The 21,556-nt window shown below is 36.4% G+C and overlaps 1 protein-coding gene across 11 annotated transcripts in view; it reads right to left on the bottom strand.

Moving 5' to 3' along the window:
- FUT8 (fucosyltransferase 8) overlaps positions 1 to 21,556 on the bottom strand; it is a 310,024-nt gene that overhangs the window by 13,744 nt on the left and 274,724 nt on the right. For all 11 annotated transcript variants that reach the window (XM_042943536.1, XM_042943535.1, XM_042943537.1 and 8 more), the window contains 2 exons: positions 6,041 to 6,287; positions 1,817 to 1,993 (listed from right to left, as the gene is read on the bottom strand). In XM_042943536.1, the coding sequence (XP_042799470.1) occupies positions 1,817 to 1,993; positions 6,041 to 6,287 (424 nt within the window). The remainder of the gene's footprint in view (positions 1 to 1,816; positions 1,994 to 6,040; positions 6,288 to 21,556) is intronic.

Here is a 21,556-nt window from a genome sequence, read left to right as displayed (position 1 = left end):
GTAACTTGGCTTACACTTGACTGATGAATTTCATGGTCCTGTGTATGTCAGTGAGTGAGTGAGAGTGAGAGTGAGAGTGAGAGTCAGAGAGAGAGAGAGAGATAGGGACAGAGAAAGAAAGAATATACTCATAGAGGGAGTCTTAAAAGAAAAAGCAACTTATATCCGGTTTAGATTCTTAGGAGGGAGAAATAGGATTTAAACTATTATCCAATGCTTCGAATAAACATCTATAGTCCTCACTTCAAATTTGTTTTTCTCCCCAACCTCTATTTCTGACATAAGAAATGGACCAAAGAATAAATAAATTAATTAAAAAGTCACTAGCTTAAGTGATTAACATCTAATAAAATGTTTTCAAACTGATGGAATTGAAATAAACATAATTCAGTACCTACTAGGCACTTACTAGAGGTAGTTACTGTGTCTAAAGTACTTCTAATCCAGTGAGGGAGACAGAGGTAAGCAAGTGCTAAACACCAAGTCAGAGCAATGCAGACAGGAGGGACACTTCGGGATTCAGGGATGATTTCTGGAGCAAACAGTGTCTGAGCAAAGCTAAGAACACAGATTCTTCTCCCTCATTCCTTTCTTTCACATATTTAATACATCCCTTATTTATTAATAATAAGTAAAGGCCAATTCTAGGTTCACCTAGATCCTATGATAAATTCCGAATTAGGATCAGTGTGTTTATGTGTTTTCTTAACCCCCTATGTTAACCCTATAGTAGCACTATTCATACTGTAGAGTATGAGTAATTGTCTGTTCCCCCACTAGATCGGGAATTCCTTGAGAGCAGAGTTATCTTGCTTATCATGGCATCGCCAGCACCTAACACAGTGCCTGAAATATAGGCATGCTCTATAAATGACAGATTACTGTTTTACTGTTCAATACATACTAGCAGTTCTTACTCTTCCACTTATAAAACTTATCTTCTGATTCTTTATTTTTCTTTAATATAACTTCCAAGTTTCAGAATTTTTTTTATGAGATGAACACTTACACATATTTAAAAAAAATTTTTTTTAACATTTATTTATTTCTGAGAGACAGAGAGAGACAGAGCATGAGCAGAGCATACGAAGGGGAAGGGCAGAGAGAGAGGAAGACACAGAATCCAAAGCAGGCTCCAGGCTCCGAGCCGTCAGCACAGAGCCCGACATGGGGCTCAAACTCACAAACCACGAGATCATGACCTGAGCCGAAGTCAGACGCTCAACTGACTAAGCCACCCAGGCACCCCAACTCACACATATTTTACATATGTTTCAGTTGCCCATTAATTGCTAGTGAAGATAGTGAGAGCAAAAAGGCAAGCACCTGGTATGTTTTATTGCTAGCAGTCCTATACAGTTGGTTAGAGTTATGGACTGAATGTTTGTGTCCCCCTAGAATACCTATGTTTGAGCTGTGATAGTATCTGGATACGGGGCCTTTGGGAGATGATTAGGATTAAATAAAGTGCATGAGAATGGGGCCCTCATGATAGAATTAATGCCCCCACAGGAAGAGACACCAGAAAGCTTGCTCTCTCTTCCAAACACACAGAAAGGTCATGTGAGTACACAGCAAGATGGCAGCTGCCTACACACCAAGAGAAGAGGCTTCAGAATGAAATATACACCTTACTGGCACCTCAAATACTCTTTGATTATATTCACAGTCACAAAGGTACACAGTTGTTTGAATTAAAAAAAAACTCCAATAATTAGTAATAATATTATAACAAGAATGACAAGTCATGGGAATTAAGGATTCCTTTCAACTGAAAAAGAGTCCTGGTCTAGAATCACTAGTTCATTTAACTTACTTTGTTTTTGCCTCCTTTAATAAAGAAGGGTCATCCGTCGCCAAATATACTCTTCGTTTATCCACTTGCATTCTGCGAGAGAGAAGCTGAAAATGTTCTTCAACGTGTACCATGTATTCCTCAATGGGATGGAAGGCTGCTTCTGTTCCTACTTTGTCTGTACGTCTGACGTGTACTCTGGGGGGCAGAGGGAGACAGTCAGACTCTGCTGATAATGTTCTGATCCTCTGATCCACTGTGTACTTTTAGGCTACTCAACTTTATACCTTTATTTATGGTGGCATCACAGACATTTTAAACCATTTTTTTTTTCATTTTTGCCACTAGAAAAATTAAAATGTTTTAAAAATTCAAACACATACATTCTAAATATATTTGCATGTTAACACAATACAAGGAGAATTAGAAAATAAGCTTTAGAAGAATGCTTTCTTATAAAGAAAGTAATTAGCATATCCAAGAACAGTAGAATAAGTGGAAGATTCCAGAGTTATACTCCATATAAGCAGCAAAATACCTACCAGCCTCCCAGAAAAAACTGGATATAACTTTTTAAGATTTTTGGCAACAAATGATACCAAGATTCACAGTTGTTATTACAGAATATTAAATATATTGTTTACAGCATTTGATGCCAACTTCTCTCATTCTTCATTCTACCCTGTATAGTTATTATAACTGCCAGCTTATAGAATTGAAAATTGTCTGAGGAAAACACAGACCTTCAAGAATTCTTCCTAATGCACAATCAAGGCAGGCAAACCTTTTAAGAATTCTTACTATTCTAAGTTCACGGAGACATTCTACCCCTTTTGTTATATGCATAATGAATTTCCTTTTGCTGTTTTTCATGCTGTCAAACACAAGTAGGTATTGATCTCATCTGTCCTATTGTAAAAAAGTTCTAAAACTGTAAAACTGGGGACAAAGATTTACATCGTCCTGTGTTGACTTTCACAGTATTTTCCTCCCATCTTAGTGCTTTCAAAGTAATTGTAATGAAAATAATAATGGTCATAGTTTACTTTCATAAATTAAAACTCTCCTTAAATTTGCCCTTCCTGCATCCTCCCCACCCCTCACCAAATTACTAAACCACTATTCATATGTGGGAAAAAGAAAAAAGTAAATTTGTTTCCCTTTAGGCCATGGTATATAGGCATGCCTTAGGTCAAGCCTAAGGCCAGCTTTTTATTGTGAATCTGGAAGGCGGATCTGTTTTCACTGCAGCTAATCTGATATCTTTATGGGTATCCTCTGCCTTCCAGACTATAGTCCAGATATGCACACCTTTATATTTACACGTATTCTATCGTTGTTTCCTTCCCACATCCTTCTTAATCACTGCTTCTCTCTCAGGAAATTGGAATTGTTCACTGGGCTCCACAAGGATAAACAATTCAACTGAATTTCAATGAAAAGTTTGTAAGAAGAAACACTCTTTGATACTGATTTCATCATGTACTTTCTTTAGCTCTAACATTTAAAATAAGGGTCAGTAACTTCTATACATATGAAGACTAAGACACGAGGGAAGATGTTGGGTGGGAGATAGGAAAATGAAAATGAAAATAAAAACAAAGAAGAGCTGTAATAATGGAAGGAAGAATCAAAGGAAGAGGAGCATATGAAGTACTGGCAGAGTACTACTGAGAAATCTTTTCAAGTCTCCAAGTACTACTGAAATTAGGCCTGGATCAAGAATTTTGAGAGGGGCAAAATGGAGTCTCCATGGAAGACTCAGAATATTAGTCCGGTGAAGGATATGAGAAATCATTTTAATTTAATGTAAGTTTTTCAGACATTTAAGGAAACTGATGCTTCTGAAGACATATCAATGAACAAAAAGACAACATAAGGCAAGAGGTAGCTGGTTTCTCATACTTTTCAACCCAGTCCTCACAAAAGTAAAAGTTCTTTGTGTACTTACCTGACTTTCACTACAGTTGACTCTTCAACAACACGGGTTTGAACTGTGCAGGTCCGCTTATACACAGATCTTTTACAGTACAGTACTGTAAATGTATTTTGTGTTCCTTATGATTTTCTAATAACACTTTTTCTCTAGCTTATTTTATTGTAAGAATACAGTATATAATACATATAGCATTCAAAATATATGTTAACTGACTGTTTATGTCATTGGTAAGGCTTCCAGCCAACAGTAGGCTATTAGTAGTTAAGTTTTGGAGGAGTCAAGTTATACATGGAATTTCAACTGCATGGGGGGTGGGGGTCAGCAGTCCTAACCCTGCATTGTTCAAGGGTCATCTATATCAGATTATCAAGCTCTTTCAGGGCAGGGAATGTGATTTTATTTATTTCCAATAGCACCAAATATAATGAATAAATGATTGAATGTTGTGTGGACACAAAAATCTAATTGTTTAGTATCATGTAAGTAGAAACCTTACATACCATCTAACTTAGTTTTTTTTTAGTTTTAAACAAATGAGGAAAGAGTGGCAATCAATGAAGACCTGGAATGATCAAGTACGCTGCCCAAAGTCGCACAACTTGTTAGTACTAGAAGTTAGATGGGACCCCCAGATTCTTGAATTCGAGCACCCTTCTCTTTCATTCCAGCACACTACCTCAATGTACAAATAACTCAATTGTCTCTGGTACTGCAATTTTCTGTATTTGGCCAACTCTCCATATGATGTATGGTCCATGGATAATTAGGCCATGCCAAACTACAGGAAAGCTTCCAAGCAAAGTTAAGATGGTTTTTAGTCCTGGCTTTGCCTTTATTAACTCTGGAACTCTGGGCCGAGATTTTCTTCCCTTTAGTTTCCTAACCTATAAGACAGCTATCTCTACTCTTTTCATAGGACTGTGTTATAAGATCAATGAGATAATGCAGTTGAAGGTATTTTGGTAATTTAATTACTATTCTTTTACCTTTCAAGATCCTGTTTAAACACGGAAGCTATGAAGACTTTCCTCCTTCCCTGAACTCTCGTAATAATTTTTATACTTCTCTCAGGGTATTTATCACATTCTGCCCATATAATGTTAGCTGTGTATGTCTCTTTTCCAACAGACTGTAATAAGCTAGAAGGAGCCATTAAAAAAAAATTAATCTCTGTCCCCACAGTAGCAGGTGTTCAATAAATGTTCTGCAAATAAGTGAACAAATCAACACCTATATTAATATTAATCAATAGCTGACTTTATTACAAACAGTATAAGCTACAGAATGTCATAGTCTAGCCTACAAGTCTATTTTTAGAAATGATTTTAGCATCAGTCTTTCTGAAAGGTAATATTTTACAGTGCATTTTTTCCACTGAACTAAAATCCTTCCTTTTACCCTTCTTATCACATCACTTTTAGGGCAGGTATTACCTTCCCTATTTTACAGATGGAAAAATCAAAGCCCAATACTATTATTAAGTAACTTGGTCTAGAATTAGAAAAAATCCAGGAATATTACCTAGGTCACTTAAATCTCAGTCCAGTACTCTTTCCATTAGGCAAAGAACATTTTCCCATGGTATGAAATCTGCCACCTGGACCCAGGAAAATTCCTCTTTCCATAACTTTTTATGTATGTGTATAGGAGCACAAGCTTATGCACAAAGATGCTTCTTTGTATTCTTCTTGGTGGTAGGATTTCCTGATATATCTTCTTGAACATAAGCATGAGGCTGAATGCATATGTACATGATAAGTCCCAAGTGGGTCAAGAGATAATTTTAAATAATAATTTTAACATTATCTTACATTATAAATACTATTTTTATTATCAAAACAGCTTCCAGGCCAGAAAACAGAACACCAAAAAATGCAAAATAATCATCAGTGGTAATTAATGAAGCCTAACAAAAAGTACAATCGAAAAGCTATAAATGTGATAGCTTCATCTCATGGTCTTGTTAGGATAAGATAGGAGTCATGTATAGTATCCAAACTACTCTCAATAAAATACAATTTTGTTGTTTTCCTCAGAAGAGACAGGTAATTTCAGAAATAAGGGTTTAATATATTTGTTGAATGAATAAATAAGCGAATGGGGGTAACAAAGTATGACAACTCAACTGTTCTAAGTGAACAAAGGGAGAATGATCTCCCTATGACCTAAGGTGAACTCTGTCTGGAACATCTGTTTTAGGGTATGGCTTGAAAATTAAACTATATCATAAAGTTCACAATATATTGTAAAGTACACATATCTCTGCTACTACATCACATTATGAGAGGAATAAATCAGATTCTTACCCAATAACTGGATGTTTGAAGCCAAGCTTCTTAGTAGTCTCTTCTATTTCCTTTTCCAGCCAAGGCTGTGGGCGGATCAAGTATTTGACAAACTGGGACACCCACCACACTGCAGGATCACCATGGACTCGTACAAGCCGATCTGCAAGGTCTTCTGGTACAGCCAGGGGCAAATATGGTGGACGAGGATGAAGACTGTCTACAATGGGGAGCTCAACCACCTGCACATTTTTGTCCTTTACTTCACCTGTGAGAATATCAAAACATATCATCACCACACTGTATTTCTCATACAATTACCATTGGAGAACTCACTCTGGATGCTTTCATCCTCATCGCAACTCTAAAGCAGTATTACAGACGCAGTTAAGTAACTTGCTCAAGGTACTAGCACAAAAGTGACAGAGCTAAATTTCCCGTTTAGGTTGGTCTGCTTCTCAAGTCCATGATCTTTTTTTTTTTTTTTTCCCCTGTCATAACATGCTGCCATCTCAACACCTCATACTGCAGATAAGGATGCACCCAGCACTCAAAGAATCTAATCAGAGAATAACCATATTGCTAGTGAACACAGCCAGCTAGGCAAAGTTCTGTTTTCTGTCATCATTTTTGTTTTTGAACCAGACAATAAAGTATTCTCAAAACTTCCAGATTGTCATTATAGCAAATGGCTCTTTCATTAATTTCATGACAGAGCACCATGACTCTAGAGATACCTAAAGATTACAATTATAAGCCAAGCAGTTGTATCTTTTAAAGAAAAAAAAATGGTAATTCTAAAGTCTTTTTTTTTTCTTGGCCAAATTATCTATTATGTTTTCAATGATGATAACAATAAAATTTATGTTGATTGTTTATCTGGACATTAAATTAAAATTAGAATAGAGATTAGATGCTAATTTTTGTAGATGATGATTAATTTCAGAATCCAACTTCTATATATCATTAATGATACTGCTGTTCTATCAATTTTATAATGCAATGACAAGAACAACCCAAAATGGGATAAGCCAGCAACTTTATTTTAATTACTTTATTATTTTTTTAATGTTTTATTTATTCTTAAGAGAGAGAGAGAGAGAGACAGAGCATGAGTGAGGGAGGGGCAGAGAGTGGGACACAGAATCTGAAGCAGGCTCCAGGCTCTGAGCTGTCAGTACAAAGCCAGACCCGGGGCTCGAACTCACAAGCAGTGAGATCATGACCTGAGCCGAAGTTGGACACCCAACCGACTGAGCCACCCAGGCGCCCAACCCTAAGCCAGCAACCTTAGATATCGAAGACAACATAGTAGTAACTAGAAGACATGAAGATACCAGGCAGAGAAATTTTATAAACATAAAATGTACTGAATTAAAATTTCAATAACAGAAAATATTAACCTGAATATACAAAATAATTCCAGTTAATCACTGGACCATTAAAGAAAGAATGCACTTGTAGAAAATAAACCTAGAAGACTTTTAAAATGTATTCACCAGAATGGAACACAGTCCTCAAATTCTGTTTTTCTGCATATATGCAAAGTGTTTTATAGTAAATCTCATCATCTGGGAATGTAATCACTCAAACTACATGATTATAAGAAAGTTGGTTGGCATAACTAAAAATTAAAAACATCTGGTTAATATTCTCTCTCTCTGACATGTAAAACTCATTTCAGGACTCTTAGAACAAAGCCCTTGAAACATGACATTTGTTGCATGAATAGATGTCACTAAAAAAATTCACCACCAGCACTGCAGTTCATCTGGGGTACTGGTTAAGACAGAGGTGGGCACCTTTATCAGACAAGATACTATAATTAAGAGTGTATGGGGAAAGAGTAAGCTGCATTTTAAATTAAGCTCTAATAATCTCCCAAAGGCAAGAGAAATTGGGTGCTTTCTGTGATATGGACATGATAAGAGACATAGCACATGAATGAGAGGAAAAAAAGGAAGAGAAAACAGTTCTTTTTTATAAAAAGGAGAGAAAGAAACAATCTAACTTCTTTTATATGACCATAAATAAAAGCAAAATTAATAGGGTTACCTTCTTTTTGAGCTTTCTTTCTAACATGGTTCTTCTTCTTCTTTTTTTTTTTTTAATGTTTATTTATTTTTGAAGGAAAGAGAGAGTATGAGCAGGGGAGGGGCAGAGAAAGAGGGAGACACAGAATCCAAAACGGGATTCAGGCTCTGAGCTGTCAGTGCTGAGCCAGACGCGGGGCTCACAAACCATGAGATCACAAACCATGAGATCATGACCTGAGCTGAAGTCGGTCGCTTAACCGACTGAGCCACTCAGGCGCCCCTCTAACAGGGTTATTCTAAATGCTCTGTTCAAGTAGCTCTGTCTTTCACTGATTGCCCCAAGGCCTCAACTTTCTTACAGCTAGTCCTATTGACAGCTTTAAGAAATAAATCGAAACTATGCCTCTATCTTCAAGACAGAGAATGTAGTTTATTTTTGTTGGTTCTTTGTTCATTCTTCATTCATTCATTCATTCACTTCACTTGTTCAAATATTTATTGAACACTGCTATATGCCAAACACTGTATGAGGTAGAGTATACAGTGATAGCATGGTTCGTGTCCTCCAAGATTTCTAGTTCGAAAAACCTCACCCAGAACTGACTGCTTTTGTGGAAGAAAAATAAAATAAAATACCATCACCAAAAAAATGTGTTATCAAAAAGATATCAATACTCAACTGCCTAGTTAAATATTAAGAAAAGGGTATTTATTAATGAAAAAAAAAAAAAGGTTAGCTTCCTCAGTAATGATATATTTTAAAACAAATGAAAATAACATAGTATATGCTATGGTTAGAAGGTCCCTTTTTTTACTTGTTTACCACCTAACATTTTTTATTCTACTGGCATTTATATTCAAAAGAATTTAAATCTGGAACAGATCCTAGATTAGAAATGATCAATGCTTAGTGGTTTCTAAACTTTAGTCATTTATGTATTCACTTTATAATTTTTACCATATCCATGTATTATCTGTACTAATGTTTTAAAAATTCGTTTTAAAACTTACATGAATTTATTTTATAGATGGCAGCTAGAAGTATAACTTCACTAAAAATGAAACCATATCATTAAATTCTATATAGATACTATTGCCTATGAAGGGCCTTGAGCTCAGGCCAGATTTCTATTAAAAGAAGAGATTATCGGGACGCCTGGGTGGCTCAGTCGGTTAAGCGGCCGACTTCAGCTCAGGTCATGATCTCGTGGTCTGTGGGTTCGAGCCCCGCGTTGGGCTCTGTGCTGACAGCTCAGAGCCTGGAGCCTGTTTCAGATTCTGTGTCTCCCTCTCTCTGACCCTCCCCCGTTCATGCTCTCTCTCTGTCTCAAAAATAAATAAACGTTAAAAAAAAATTAAAAAATAAATAAATAAAAGAAGAGATTATCAGTGAGGTTAAAGGGATGTATAATTGCTTTTCCCCTTACATCTCCTATGAGTTTCAAACCAAATGAGAGACAGAGAGAAGAATAAAATGGCAATCAAAATATCAGCTTGATTACCAATAAGGATGAACTAAAGAATGTAGTTTATTCTTTGAATTTACGGCCTTATGGGTTTTCTAATAGTTTCCACCCAATCCCAATCCTAAAATTAGTCTGTCAAGCAAGGCCTAGTACACTGGGGAGGAGGAAGAGCATGCCTTCTGAGAATGGGCTATGGGCTGTGCCATGAGAGAAGCCAGACAGGGCTAGGTCTCACACATTTGTTCCTCCCCCTAAACTCCCCAGTTGTACACACTACTTTCCTTTCAAGTGGAAGCGAAATGAGGTAGACAGAAGCAAAAAAAGCACTGCAGCACTTTCCCCTTTGAAGGAATGGAATTAATTACCCTTCTATAGAACGTCTTGAGGAATTGGAGGATTCCCTGTGCCTGTTCCCACCCATCTCCACCCCCAAACAATTATCCAGTGTTAAAGAACTATTGCAAAGATTTCCTGACACCAAATTGAGAATTTGTCTGACATAATCAGAAGGGCTGAAAAAGAAATAACTTTTTCAACTATTCAACTCAATGGTTGTTTTAATCTTTTATCAGGAAACTGTCTGAAATTATCTCACATATGCCACCTAAATTAATCTCTAGTAATCTGTGGTAGATTCAGAGTTTGAGAAACACAGATTTACTTAAACTCCCTCATTTTACAGAGGAAACAAACTAGAGAGGTTAAGCGAATTTCTCAAAGTAATAATACAGCTAATAAAAGGGCCAGGATGAGGCTCTATTGTTTACCACATTACTTATATTGCATTCTGCTTTCTGAAAACTTTATGTATATATTTCAAAGCATTTAAGTATGTTCCCTTTTGATCAATCAAGAGTGCCTTGTCGGGGCGCCTGGGTGGCTCGGTCGGTTAAGCGTCCAACTTCGGCTCAGGTCATGGTCTCGCGGTCCGTGAGTTCGAGCCCCGCGTCGGGCTCTGTGCTGACAGCTCAGAGCCTGGAGCCCGTTTCAGATTCTGTGTCTCCCTCTCTCTGACCCTCCCCCATTCATGCTCGCGCTCTCTCTCTGTTTCAAAAATAAATAAACGTTAAAAAAAATTAAAAAAAAAAAAGAGTGCCTTGTCATTCTATTAAGATGTTAGTGTTAAAAAAAAAAAAAAAAAAAAAAAAAAAAAAAGCACTGCATTAACTTTCCAGCAAGAGAATGTTTTATATGTGCAAGTCATACAAAAGTCAGCACTATGCATTTGTAAAGAATCAGAGCCAACTAGCCTAGGAATTACACAATTGACAGCTCAGCTCAACTTGAACTGATATGACCACTATTAATTATTTCAGGGACTCATTTTCAAGACTACCTCCTCTTGTTGCTAATTCTGGTCCATATGGTCATTCTCTGCCAAAGGCAGGGAAGACTCAATAGGCTTGCTGGTACACTTATAGCCCTCTGCCAGTAGCATAGATAACTCTTTGACAGGGAGGATGTCCACAGCTGCAGGCAAGTCCCTCTAGCAATTCATGGCAACTCCATTTAAAAGCATTAGTCTATTATCATTCCTTGTGCCCTAAGACAGAGACCCTACCCTGGAATTAGTCAGTTAGAATTATTAATCATCAGTAGACTTCAATAGGAAGGTCTTAACATCTACCATGAATGAATAGGTTCTGTTATCATGAAAAACATTTCAGGGGTGGAAAAGATTTTGGGTCCTAGTCCATGAGATTTCTTCTGTATTTACCGTCTTCTTTCTTTAGTTGCTACTCAGTGACTTGTGAGAGAAACACAACTAAACTGGGGGGTGGGAGGTGGGGGTGGAATCTCTTGAAGATAAACCTCAGACAGCCAAAATGGTCAAGGTAAAGAAGTTTGGAATAGGGTTGCCAATTGAGAAAAATCTCCAATAAGACATCACTACCTGGAACTCAAAATTTCACTTGGGGTGAGCTAGGGATTATTAGTAACTTTTTGGCAATTCTCAACCAAAAAAAGCTGTCTGCTTTATGGTCTCAAGACTCTTAAGAAGGTTGCCCTCAATATCCACATAGGTCCAGGCTTCTCTCAACTAGGTGTAGCGGGGTAGAATGAGGTTTTAATTCCCTTCCTAAGGGTGGCCTTGAATGGTTATAGTTAGTAAATGCCATCACACCCAACAGCCTTTCCACAGACTGTGTCAGCTGCTGAGATTCATGGCCCTAGTTGAGGCTAGAACAAGGAGAGACATCAAACAAATATGGTCAAGCAAAAGCCTGTCCCCATGTATATAGTGCATAGTGATTACAGGTATGGGCTTTGTTAGGACAAAAACTACTGTTCAAATACTCTATCACTTCACAGTTGTGTACCTTTGGATAAGTTGTATTTAACTTCACCCCAGTTTCTTCATCTGGAAAATGGCATTGATAATAGCAACTTATTCATCTGGAAAACGGGATTAATTACAGTATCTTACTCACTGAGTTATTTTAAGGATGATTTATTACATGGAAAAAGCTGAGCACAATGCCTGATACATACTAATTCTCAAAAAAATGTTAGTTCTTTGCCCTAAGATCAATTCTGTTGAACAATTCTCAAGAAGCTAGCTAGAATTTGACCAAGGAAAAGATTATTTGCTAAAATATCATAGTCTCTGAAAAACATATCAAAGTGCCCATTTCAGTGAGCCAAAGATATACTCCCAAATATACTAGATATAAACAGATATTACACCCAAAGGAAATCTTATTCATACGGTTTACCATAGGCAACAGAACAATAAGCAGCTTTTATCTTTTCAAAATATTCAACAAATGTTCAAATAGAAGGGTAGCAACTCTGGCTACCTAAAAGTTCTGACATCCTATAACTACTAACTTGACTAAAAGCAAAGAACAAGACTGTTCCACGCTGAAAGCGTGGAATGACAGTAAGTTGTCTAAACTAGTAATACTTCCCATTCATGTCACAGCAAAGAGTTTGTAGCTTAAATTACATCCACGAAGATTATTTGGACTTCTGGGATTTACATTTTATTTACCACTATGTGGCCAAATATGGCTGATTAAATTCATACTAAATTCTCCGAGACTTGTTACAGGAGGCACAAGTAAAAGGACATCAAGACTGAAAGCTAACTAGCTGTGGTGAGACCCCTTCAGGGACCAGGGGATTTTCTTGATTTTACTTGGACACAATAAGATGGACATTAAAAAAAAAAATCACATAAATGTGTGAGGTCTGTTTTTCAGGATTTTTAACAATGATGACATTAATATTTATACCTTCATTTAATGAATGACTGTGCTCTGCTCTCATCTAAAACACGAAGGAAAGATATACTATTAAAAAGCAAACAGCTGGGCTACTTTCTTTCCTTTTGTTTTTCAACCATTGCGGCTGACAGAGATTTTTTTCTTGAACTTGAATGAGCAACTGTCGCTTGCCATATGAATTCCATCACTGCTCTACTTAAGCAACAACTCAAAAGACTGTTATTACTGCCAGTTTGAAGCCTTCAACCAATTGAGTGAAAGTTCTAAATTCAATCATATGAAACAAAGTGCAGTGTTAGCAACATTCTTAAGAATTAGCATATCACACTATGGGAATGATTGTGCAGCATTCTTATGAGGTATTTGCTGCTTTTACTAGCACAGAAATGCCTTGCAAAGGCAACCAGACTCATGGTTCACTGACCTCAATGTTACTCTGACAGACTTAACTCTGGATAGGGGACTGAAAGAACGGCTAATGGAAAATACGTGATATCTTAGTGAGTTATGCAGTTCAGGATAATGCAGGCAGGACAGTATCAAAAGAGAGCAAAGAGATTTTTTGCTTCATTTCACTAAGCAGAAGGCTCCTTGCAGTCATTCTGCATGTTCTGAAACAAATTTAGTCATTTAAATTTTATATGCATACATAAGTCACTTTGCTAAGATTCTAGACAGTCCACAGCTTGCTCATAAATGGGACAGTGCCAACAGTTTCTCTGATGATTCACATTGCACAGGTCCTATAACTCCATGTATGTTGAGCATTGGGTGTTATATGTAAGTGATGAATCACTGAATTCTACTCCTGAAACCAATATTATACTCTATGTTAACTAACTAGAGTTTAAATAAAAATTTGAACCAGAACAAACAAACATTTGAAAAAAACTGTATGGGAAGCAAAAATGGAAATAAACGTGAAGAATTTCCATGAAAACAAGTAACTCTACATGGAGGTTTGGGGAGTTTTTCAGTTGTTTTTTAATCATTTGGTACTTTTCCCTAAATTAGAAACTCCTAACTCAAAGGATCCCAAAGAATTCTACTATAGCTTTTCTCATGGGGCGGGGGGGGGGGGGGGGACAAAAAAAATAGAGGAATGGAAAGCAGTACAAAAAAAGGATAAAGCTTAATTTCATCAAATTATTCAAGAGCCAAATTCCAAACTCTCTTTCCCCCATTCTCATAAAAAAAAAAAAAAAAAAAAAATCACAATTCCACTTTCATATACCTCTTATTCCTTCACCACATGTTACTCTCCTTGAAAGCAACAGGCAGGAGGAAGGACCTCCAGGTAATAATAGACTTTTATCCCTTGAGAATTCCTGAAAATGATGACTGAGTATACTGACATACCACCAGGATCTCACAGCACAGAGATGTCTGTTGTCATACTGTGTTCCCTTTTACTTTGGGGCAATTTTATAGCAGCCTTTGTGATTAGCACTTGGTTGGAGTTAGGAATATAATGTTTCATTTTGGACTTACAGCTCCTTGTGATTTTTCTGCTACATTATCACTCAAAGGTTAAATCAGGAAGGCCTAATTTGAGTTTCCTGATGATAGAGTATAGGTCAACCCTAATGCCCTAAAACACAAGAATTATAAGTAGGACTTCTGGCTATCCTGGGAGAGAAGAAAATGAAAATACAGTCGTGTTGGAAGTCATAAGAAAACAGTTAAGATGGGATATTAGGAGAGAAGACAACTTAATCAAGTGCAGTAAGCAACGTGCTAAAGCACTATTCAAATTGTTGATAAAACAGACAAACATCTTGGCTTCTACTAAAACCGGGATTGGAGTAGCAAATCTCCCTCATTTTGTATGCCAAACCAATCCACAAAGTACTAGCAGCTCCAAAGTCACCCTGCCACCATTCCCATCTTTAATTTGCTGCCACCTCAGACTGCACAGTCTGTCTTCTTTCCCAGCTGCCTCACTTCCACTGTGGAAAAAGTGGAAAAAGATGGGGGGTGGGATATAGATTTATGTGCCATGCCACAGTTTCTGCTGTCACTGTGGCTGCCAATCTGGTATAAGTTAGCTGACCCTCCCTTTCTCCTCTTCTAGGTTGTGTTAAGTCTCCAGAAAGAAGAGAGCTAATACTTTACAATCTATAGCCTCTGGTGACATAGCTGAGATAAATACTATAAAGACATTACTCAAAAAGTGGCTGTATTTTGTCCTTTCTGGTTTAACTGGGAGAAGAGCAGGGAATATCTATACGAAGAGAAAGAACTCTGAGGCAAAAGGCATGAAACCTGAGCTAACTAACAGAGCATGCAAAGGGGAAGGAGGAGGAAGACAAATGTAGCAAATAGGGCAAGGAGATGTCTGAGATCGTGAGAAGTAGTCCTTTTCTTGTTACTGCTTACAAAACATAATACTTCATACAGATTTGATACTTCACACTATTGTTCCCATGACATTTTTCATTTATTCTTTAAACAGGGACAGCACCACCACAACCTTCTTTAGGACCTAGACTAGGATGTGCAAAGGAATACTTCTGTCACTTCCCTGCCAAGAAGGTTATCTACTATTTCTCATCATCTGCAATATATTTTTTAACCTGTAGTTATCTATCAACAGGCCCCAAAGTTTTACCTGGTAAATCTTCAAATCAGAGGCTATTATTTTACCATAATCCTATGTTCATTTCAAATCATAAAAATTCTGGCAGGGATGAGGGTCAAGAATCTGTTCTTTTCATATGCTTTACTCCTTTTAAGTGACCCATGCAGGCTATTTCTAAAATAGCTCTTGCATCCATGGCTCTCCTGCTCAGCTCCCTATCAGCAACTTTAATTAAAGGCTAACATTTATTGTGCAACAACTACATGCCAGGTATTACACTAAATGTTTTCCATACATTATCCCAATTAATCCACAAAGTCTCTGTGAAGTCAGTACCCTCTAATCCCCATTTTACAGATGAATTTAAGTAACTTGTTCAAGGTCATCCAGCTAGCAGTCAGAAACAGGAGCTGAACCCAAACATTCTAATTGCAGAATTTGAAAATTTACACCACCCTATTCCGTTATCTTACAGTTTCACAGAAAGCAAAAGTGACTTCGCATGGAATTTATTTAAAAAGGAGGGAGGGGCAGGGACAAAGGAAGAGAGCAAACACCAATGGGTAAGGTCCAGATCTCTCTGTACAGTAGGCACTAGATCCAGAAATTTAATATTAAGTAAAAGACATAAACTTTAAACACTGATCATATGTACACATATTAAGCAATTAAATTGTCACTAAACAAAACAACTTCATTCATTGTCATTCATACTAGGAGCCCCGAAGAAACAAAAATAATAGCTAAAGAAAGATTATCTCAAATTTAAATTATTTGTATGAAACAATTAGGGTGCTTTTTAGTCAACTTACAGCTCATGGCTAAGACTTAATAATACCTTCACAATTTGATTATAAACAGAATGTGAATTAGCCAACCTATGACAGTCTTATTTCCTAATAAGAATATATAATAACCTTTCCATGAAAGAGAAATAGCCTACTTCAGAACAAAGAATCTAAAAAGCAGTTATCATAAGGAGATTTATTAAATGTGTAAACCATTCTCATTATCCATTAACATACTTATTTTCAACTATTAAACATTAAAGCAAAAATATTTTGCAGTCTAAAATATGTCTGCTTTTAAAAAATATTTCCTCCTTTCATTTCTTAAGTGGTAAATTTACAAATAAATAAAAATGCACAACTTTCAACTTGCTCCCGAAAACCTTATTAATTGAAGTATCTACTTCTGATGACACGGTCCAAAATTCAGGCTATTAATAACAGATGCTATCCAAAATGAATCCCAAAATAAATACAAATATTTTATATTTTCAGAAACAAATTTCAGCCTTGATTATTATAATAATTAACTTTATTCATGTCAGTGGAATTTCTAAAAGATTAAAAAAGATCAGAGAAAGGACTTTTAAAGGTGATACAAAGTAATTTTTTTAACATTTACTTATTTTTGAGAGAGAGAGAGAGAGAGAGAAAGAGAGAGAGCAGGAGAGGGGCAGAGAGACAGAGACACAGAATCCAAAGCAGGCTCCAGGCTCTAAGCTGTCTGCACAGAGCCCGACGCAGGGCTTGAACCCATGAACTGTGAGATCATGACTTGAGCCGAAGTCGGATGCTCAACCAACTGAGCCACCCAGATACCCTCAAAGTAATTTTTAAGTCAATTCAATAGGTCATTTAGTTGAACATAAATGAATGGGGACAATCACAATTGCATTTATATATTAATAAATTCATTCAGTTAAACCACTACATCTCAAGAACAAAGAGAAATAATATTTAGGAGGATGGAAATCTTTCAAATGACAACAGGATGATTCTCATCTACCTGAAAAAAATGAGAGCTGAGAGTTATATGCTTAAAGTGTATAAAATCATGGAATAATGTCAGATTTAAACAAGGTGTTCAAAATGTGTTCACCACATCTTAGAATTAGGGATATTTCAATGGTGTTTGAAAGAAGTAGTTTAAGAATAAATAAAATAGGGGCGCCTGGATGGCTCAGTGCGTTGGGCGTCTGACTCGGCTCAGGTCATGATCCCAGATCTCACAGTTCACGGGTTCGAGCCCCGTGTCTGGCTCTGTGCTGACAGCTCAGAGCCTGGAGCCTGCTTTGGATTCTGTGTCTCCTGCTCTCTCTGCCCTTCCTCTGCTCGTGCTCTCTCTCTCTGCCACTCAAAAATAAATAAACATTTTAAAAAAGAATAAATAAAATAAAGCCTAATTTTACACAATAGGTAGAATTCTTACAGAACTCATTATCCCAAGAGAAGATAACTTAAACCAGAAATGATATGTTTGGGGTAAAATATGAATGTTCATATCATGGCAGCACAAAGGACAACTATTATCTCCTATAAAATGTCACTGAGAACTGTTAAATCAGAGTACTTAACTGGATTAATCAGTGTTATGACCCCAATGCCCTTTTTTAGGCTTCAATGCACAGGAAATAACATACATAAGATAATAAAACTATGCTACATTTTGGCTCTAAAGGATGCTTTTTCTTTGTGTACCAACAAACTATTATTTCTTTTCCTTGCAATATGGAGATAAAAGGTAGATATATATAGAAACAGAAAAGGGTAAGAGTAGGAAGAATAGAATATTACTTATGCCTGCTGATAATGCTTGATTGGTTAGAGTAGAATTCATAAAATAAGGATATTGGTGTTCTGAAGCTATTACTACATAGTTGTTTTAATAGAACAAATCTTGTATGCACTATTTCCTCTCACCAATGTCAAACAACAAAAAAATATTCATTGAAAACTGTTTAAGCCAAGGATCACTGGTTGCAAAGAACAGAAACCTAGTCAAATTAGCTCAAGTAAAAAGGAAATTACTGAAAGAATACAAGGGAATTTGCCAAGAAACAAAAAGCAGGAAGTACAACTGTACCTCAAGAGACGGGAAACCTGTAATTCGCACCATGTTTCTGTGGCCATGTGGTCTGTGTGGCTCAGCTACATCCTCCTTTCTGCTAATTAACTCCTCTCTTGCTCAAGGCTCATCTTGTAGATATCAGCTTCAGTCTACAGATTTTACAATTTAGTTTCACCCTCAGATAAGCTAGTCTCTGTGTTGTAATAATATTAACATTTACTGAGGCCTGTGTTAGGTAGTATATATGAACATTATGAACATTATTTCTTTTAATTACCAAACTGACCCTATAGGGGAAGTACTTATAGATGACTAGTGAAGGAGTAAGAATCCACATCCATCAGACTCCAGAGTTAGAGTGCTCACCTACAAGATTGGATTACCTCTCAAAAGAGAATCTTATTGGCACAGCCCAGCCTAAAGGATTAGTTTCCCAGAGTCAGGTAATCACACTGGCCTGTAAAGCTGTGATTATATGTGTGTATGTGTGTGCACATGCACACATGTGCAGGAAGGGAGAAGTGGCCACATGATACATATAAGACAGCAGGGCTATATTCCCCAAATAGGTGATATTAGATAGGACATAGGGAATTAATAACTGGTATATAGTAAACTTTGGCTTTTAGGAATTTAAAATTTTAGGAACTTACCTCTTAGAACATAGGGCAATTTTTAGAATCATCCATTTATGTATCTCTATCACTGCATTTACCAAGCTGTTTATAATTGTTTTTGTATGTATCTGTCTCCCCTACAAATATGGAATATGGACATAAACCTTAACCTATTTATCCTGTTGCTTCAGCAATGACCACGATCCCAGGTACATAAAAAACATAAAGTATTTAATTGAACAAAATGAATTGAACTAAATATATAAAGTACTATAATTAATATAGATTCCACAGTCTACTGTAGGAAACAATAACTTAACTAGTTAGTAGATGACCCCACCATTCAGCTTCATGATCTTAATATTATTGATAAATTTTGAGATTGGAGTATATCATCAGTTTTACCGTTTTACAATGTAAAACAGTCATTATTACTGAGGTCCTGCCTTTTTAAGTCTCTTAAATAACAAATAGTTGGAAAATGGTATATAAATACTTGCTAAGCTGTATTTATTTAATACTTCTATTCTTCTTGTTGCTTGCAAAGTACTTGAGAAATGTATAGGCATTCTGCTTTGGATCCATTATTTATTTACTTATTTTGAGAGAGAGAGAAAGAGAGAGACAGAGTGAGCACATGCTAGTGTGTGCAGGGGGACAGCAGAGAAAGAGGGAGAGAGAATGTCAAGCAGGCCCTGAGCTATCAGTCACAGAGCCTGAACTCGTAAACCATGAGATCATGACCTGAGCCGAAATCAAGAGGTTGGATGACTAACTGGCTGGACCACCCAGGCGCCCCTCCATTATCCATTTTTTAAGTATACACTACTTAAATAGGACGTGGCAGGAAAGAAGATAATATTCTTGCTTTTGTTATACTGTTTTGACTACATGTATACTTTTCCAGGGAGCTGACCCTAATTTCCTGGACATAAAGGATTATTTTTGAGAGTGACAAACACAACAGAATTCACATTTTAGTTATTAAATAATATTAGAAACTTATAGTTAAATTTTTACATGATGAAAAGAGCCTGGTGGAACTGGAAATTATGCTTAGGCATCTTGTATGTATGTTTTATTGTTAGAACAAAGTCTGTCCGTTCATTCAGAACTGTGTGGGTTTCACATTGTATATTAACTTGAATTAGATAATGAAATTAATTTAGAAGAATCTCATTTAGAATATCTTTATATATCATAGCAGAAAACATACAAATGAATTAAATGTTACATTTAAAACTAACATTTTCATATCTCTTGTTAATGCTATTTGTGATCATTACTATCATATTGTAGTTATTTTTACTTTCTGAGAATTTTCACATATTAGCTCAGTTTATCTACAGCAAGCTTTCTGTTCTCCTTGAGGCAGAACTTAACATACTGAGGTTTTACCAAACACTAACCAACCTGGGGGAGAAGAAATAGCCATCTCACATTCACTAAGAAACAGATCTAATCATAAGACTATAGAATATCCCTTTACCCATACTATACCACCACATCAATAGGGCTACTGAATAATAACAAAGGAGTACAGCTAAAAGAACTGCCTACTTAAGGAGTCTCTAAGAATATCTAAAAACAATAGGGGAGACAAAAACAGGAATACTAGAGGAAAAAGTAGCATCTGATACATAGCTACAGCTAAGAGTAAACACAGCCTAACTCCTAGCCAGATAAACACAAAGGCCTATCTACTTTAGTTCCTTTTTACCTGATATATCATGTCCAGTTTTCAACGAAAAAATTACAAGACATGCTAAGGGCAGAAAGTATAGACTGAAGGGACAAAGCAACTGTCAGTTCCAGACTCATACATGGCAGAGATTTGGGAATTATCAGGCCAGGAATTTAAAATGACTATGATTATTACCATTTGCAACTACGTGGATGGATCTGGAGGGTATTATGCTAAGTAAAATTAGTCAGTTAGAGAAAGACAAAAATCATATGACTTCATTCACATGAGGACTTTAAGAGACAAAACAGATGAACATAAGGGAAGGGAAACAAAAATAATATAAAAACAGGGAGGGGGACAAAACAGGAGAGACTCATAAATATGGAGAACAAACTGAGGGTTATAGGAGGGGTTGTGGGAGGGGGGAGGTGGGCTAAATGGGTAAGGGGCATTAAGGAATTTACTCCTGAAATCATTGTTTCACTATATGCTAACTAATTTGGATGTAAATTTTAAAAAATAAAAAATAAAATTAAAAAAAAAATAAAATGACTGATTAATATGCTAAGGATTCTAATGATAAAAGTGAACAATATGCAAGATGAGTAATGTGAGCAAAGAGATGGAAACTCTAAGAAAGAATCAAAAGGAAATGCTAGAAATCAAAAACATTGTAACAGAAACTAAGAATGCCTTTGATGGGCTCATCAGTAGACTGGGCGTGACCAAGGAAAGAATCAGTGACCTTGCAGATATGGCGATATAAACCTACAAAACTGACTGGAAAGAGGAAAAAAGAATGAAAAGGATGAAACAGAATATCCAAAACCTATGAGACAATTACAAAAGGTGCATATACATGTAATGGGAATACCAGAGGAAAGAAGAGGAAGAGAAGAAATATTTGAAGTAATAATGCCCGAGAATTTTCCAAAATGAATGACAGACACCAAACAACAGATATATAAACTTCAAACAGCACCAAGCAGGATAAATACTTTTAAAAAATCTATATTTAGGGATATTATAATCCAACTGCAGAAAATCAAAGGCAAAATCTTGAA

This window comes from Panthera leo, chromosome B3, assembly GCF_018350215.1.
Source record: "Panthera leo isolate Ple1 chromosome B3, P.leo_Ple1_pat1.1, whole genome shotgun sequence".
In the NCBI taxonomy this organism is placed as follows: Eukaryota; Metazoa; Chordata; class Mammalia; order Carnivora; family Felidae; genus Panthera; species Panthera leo.
This window is presented reverse-complemented; position numbering and strand designations above follow the sequence as displayed.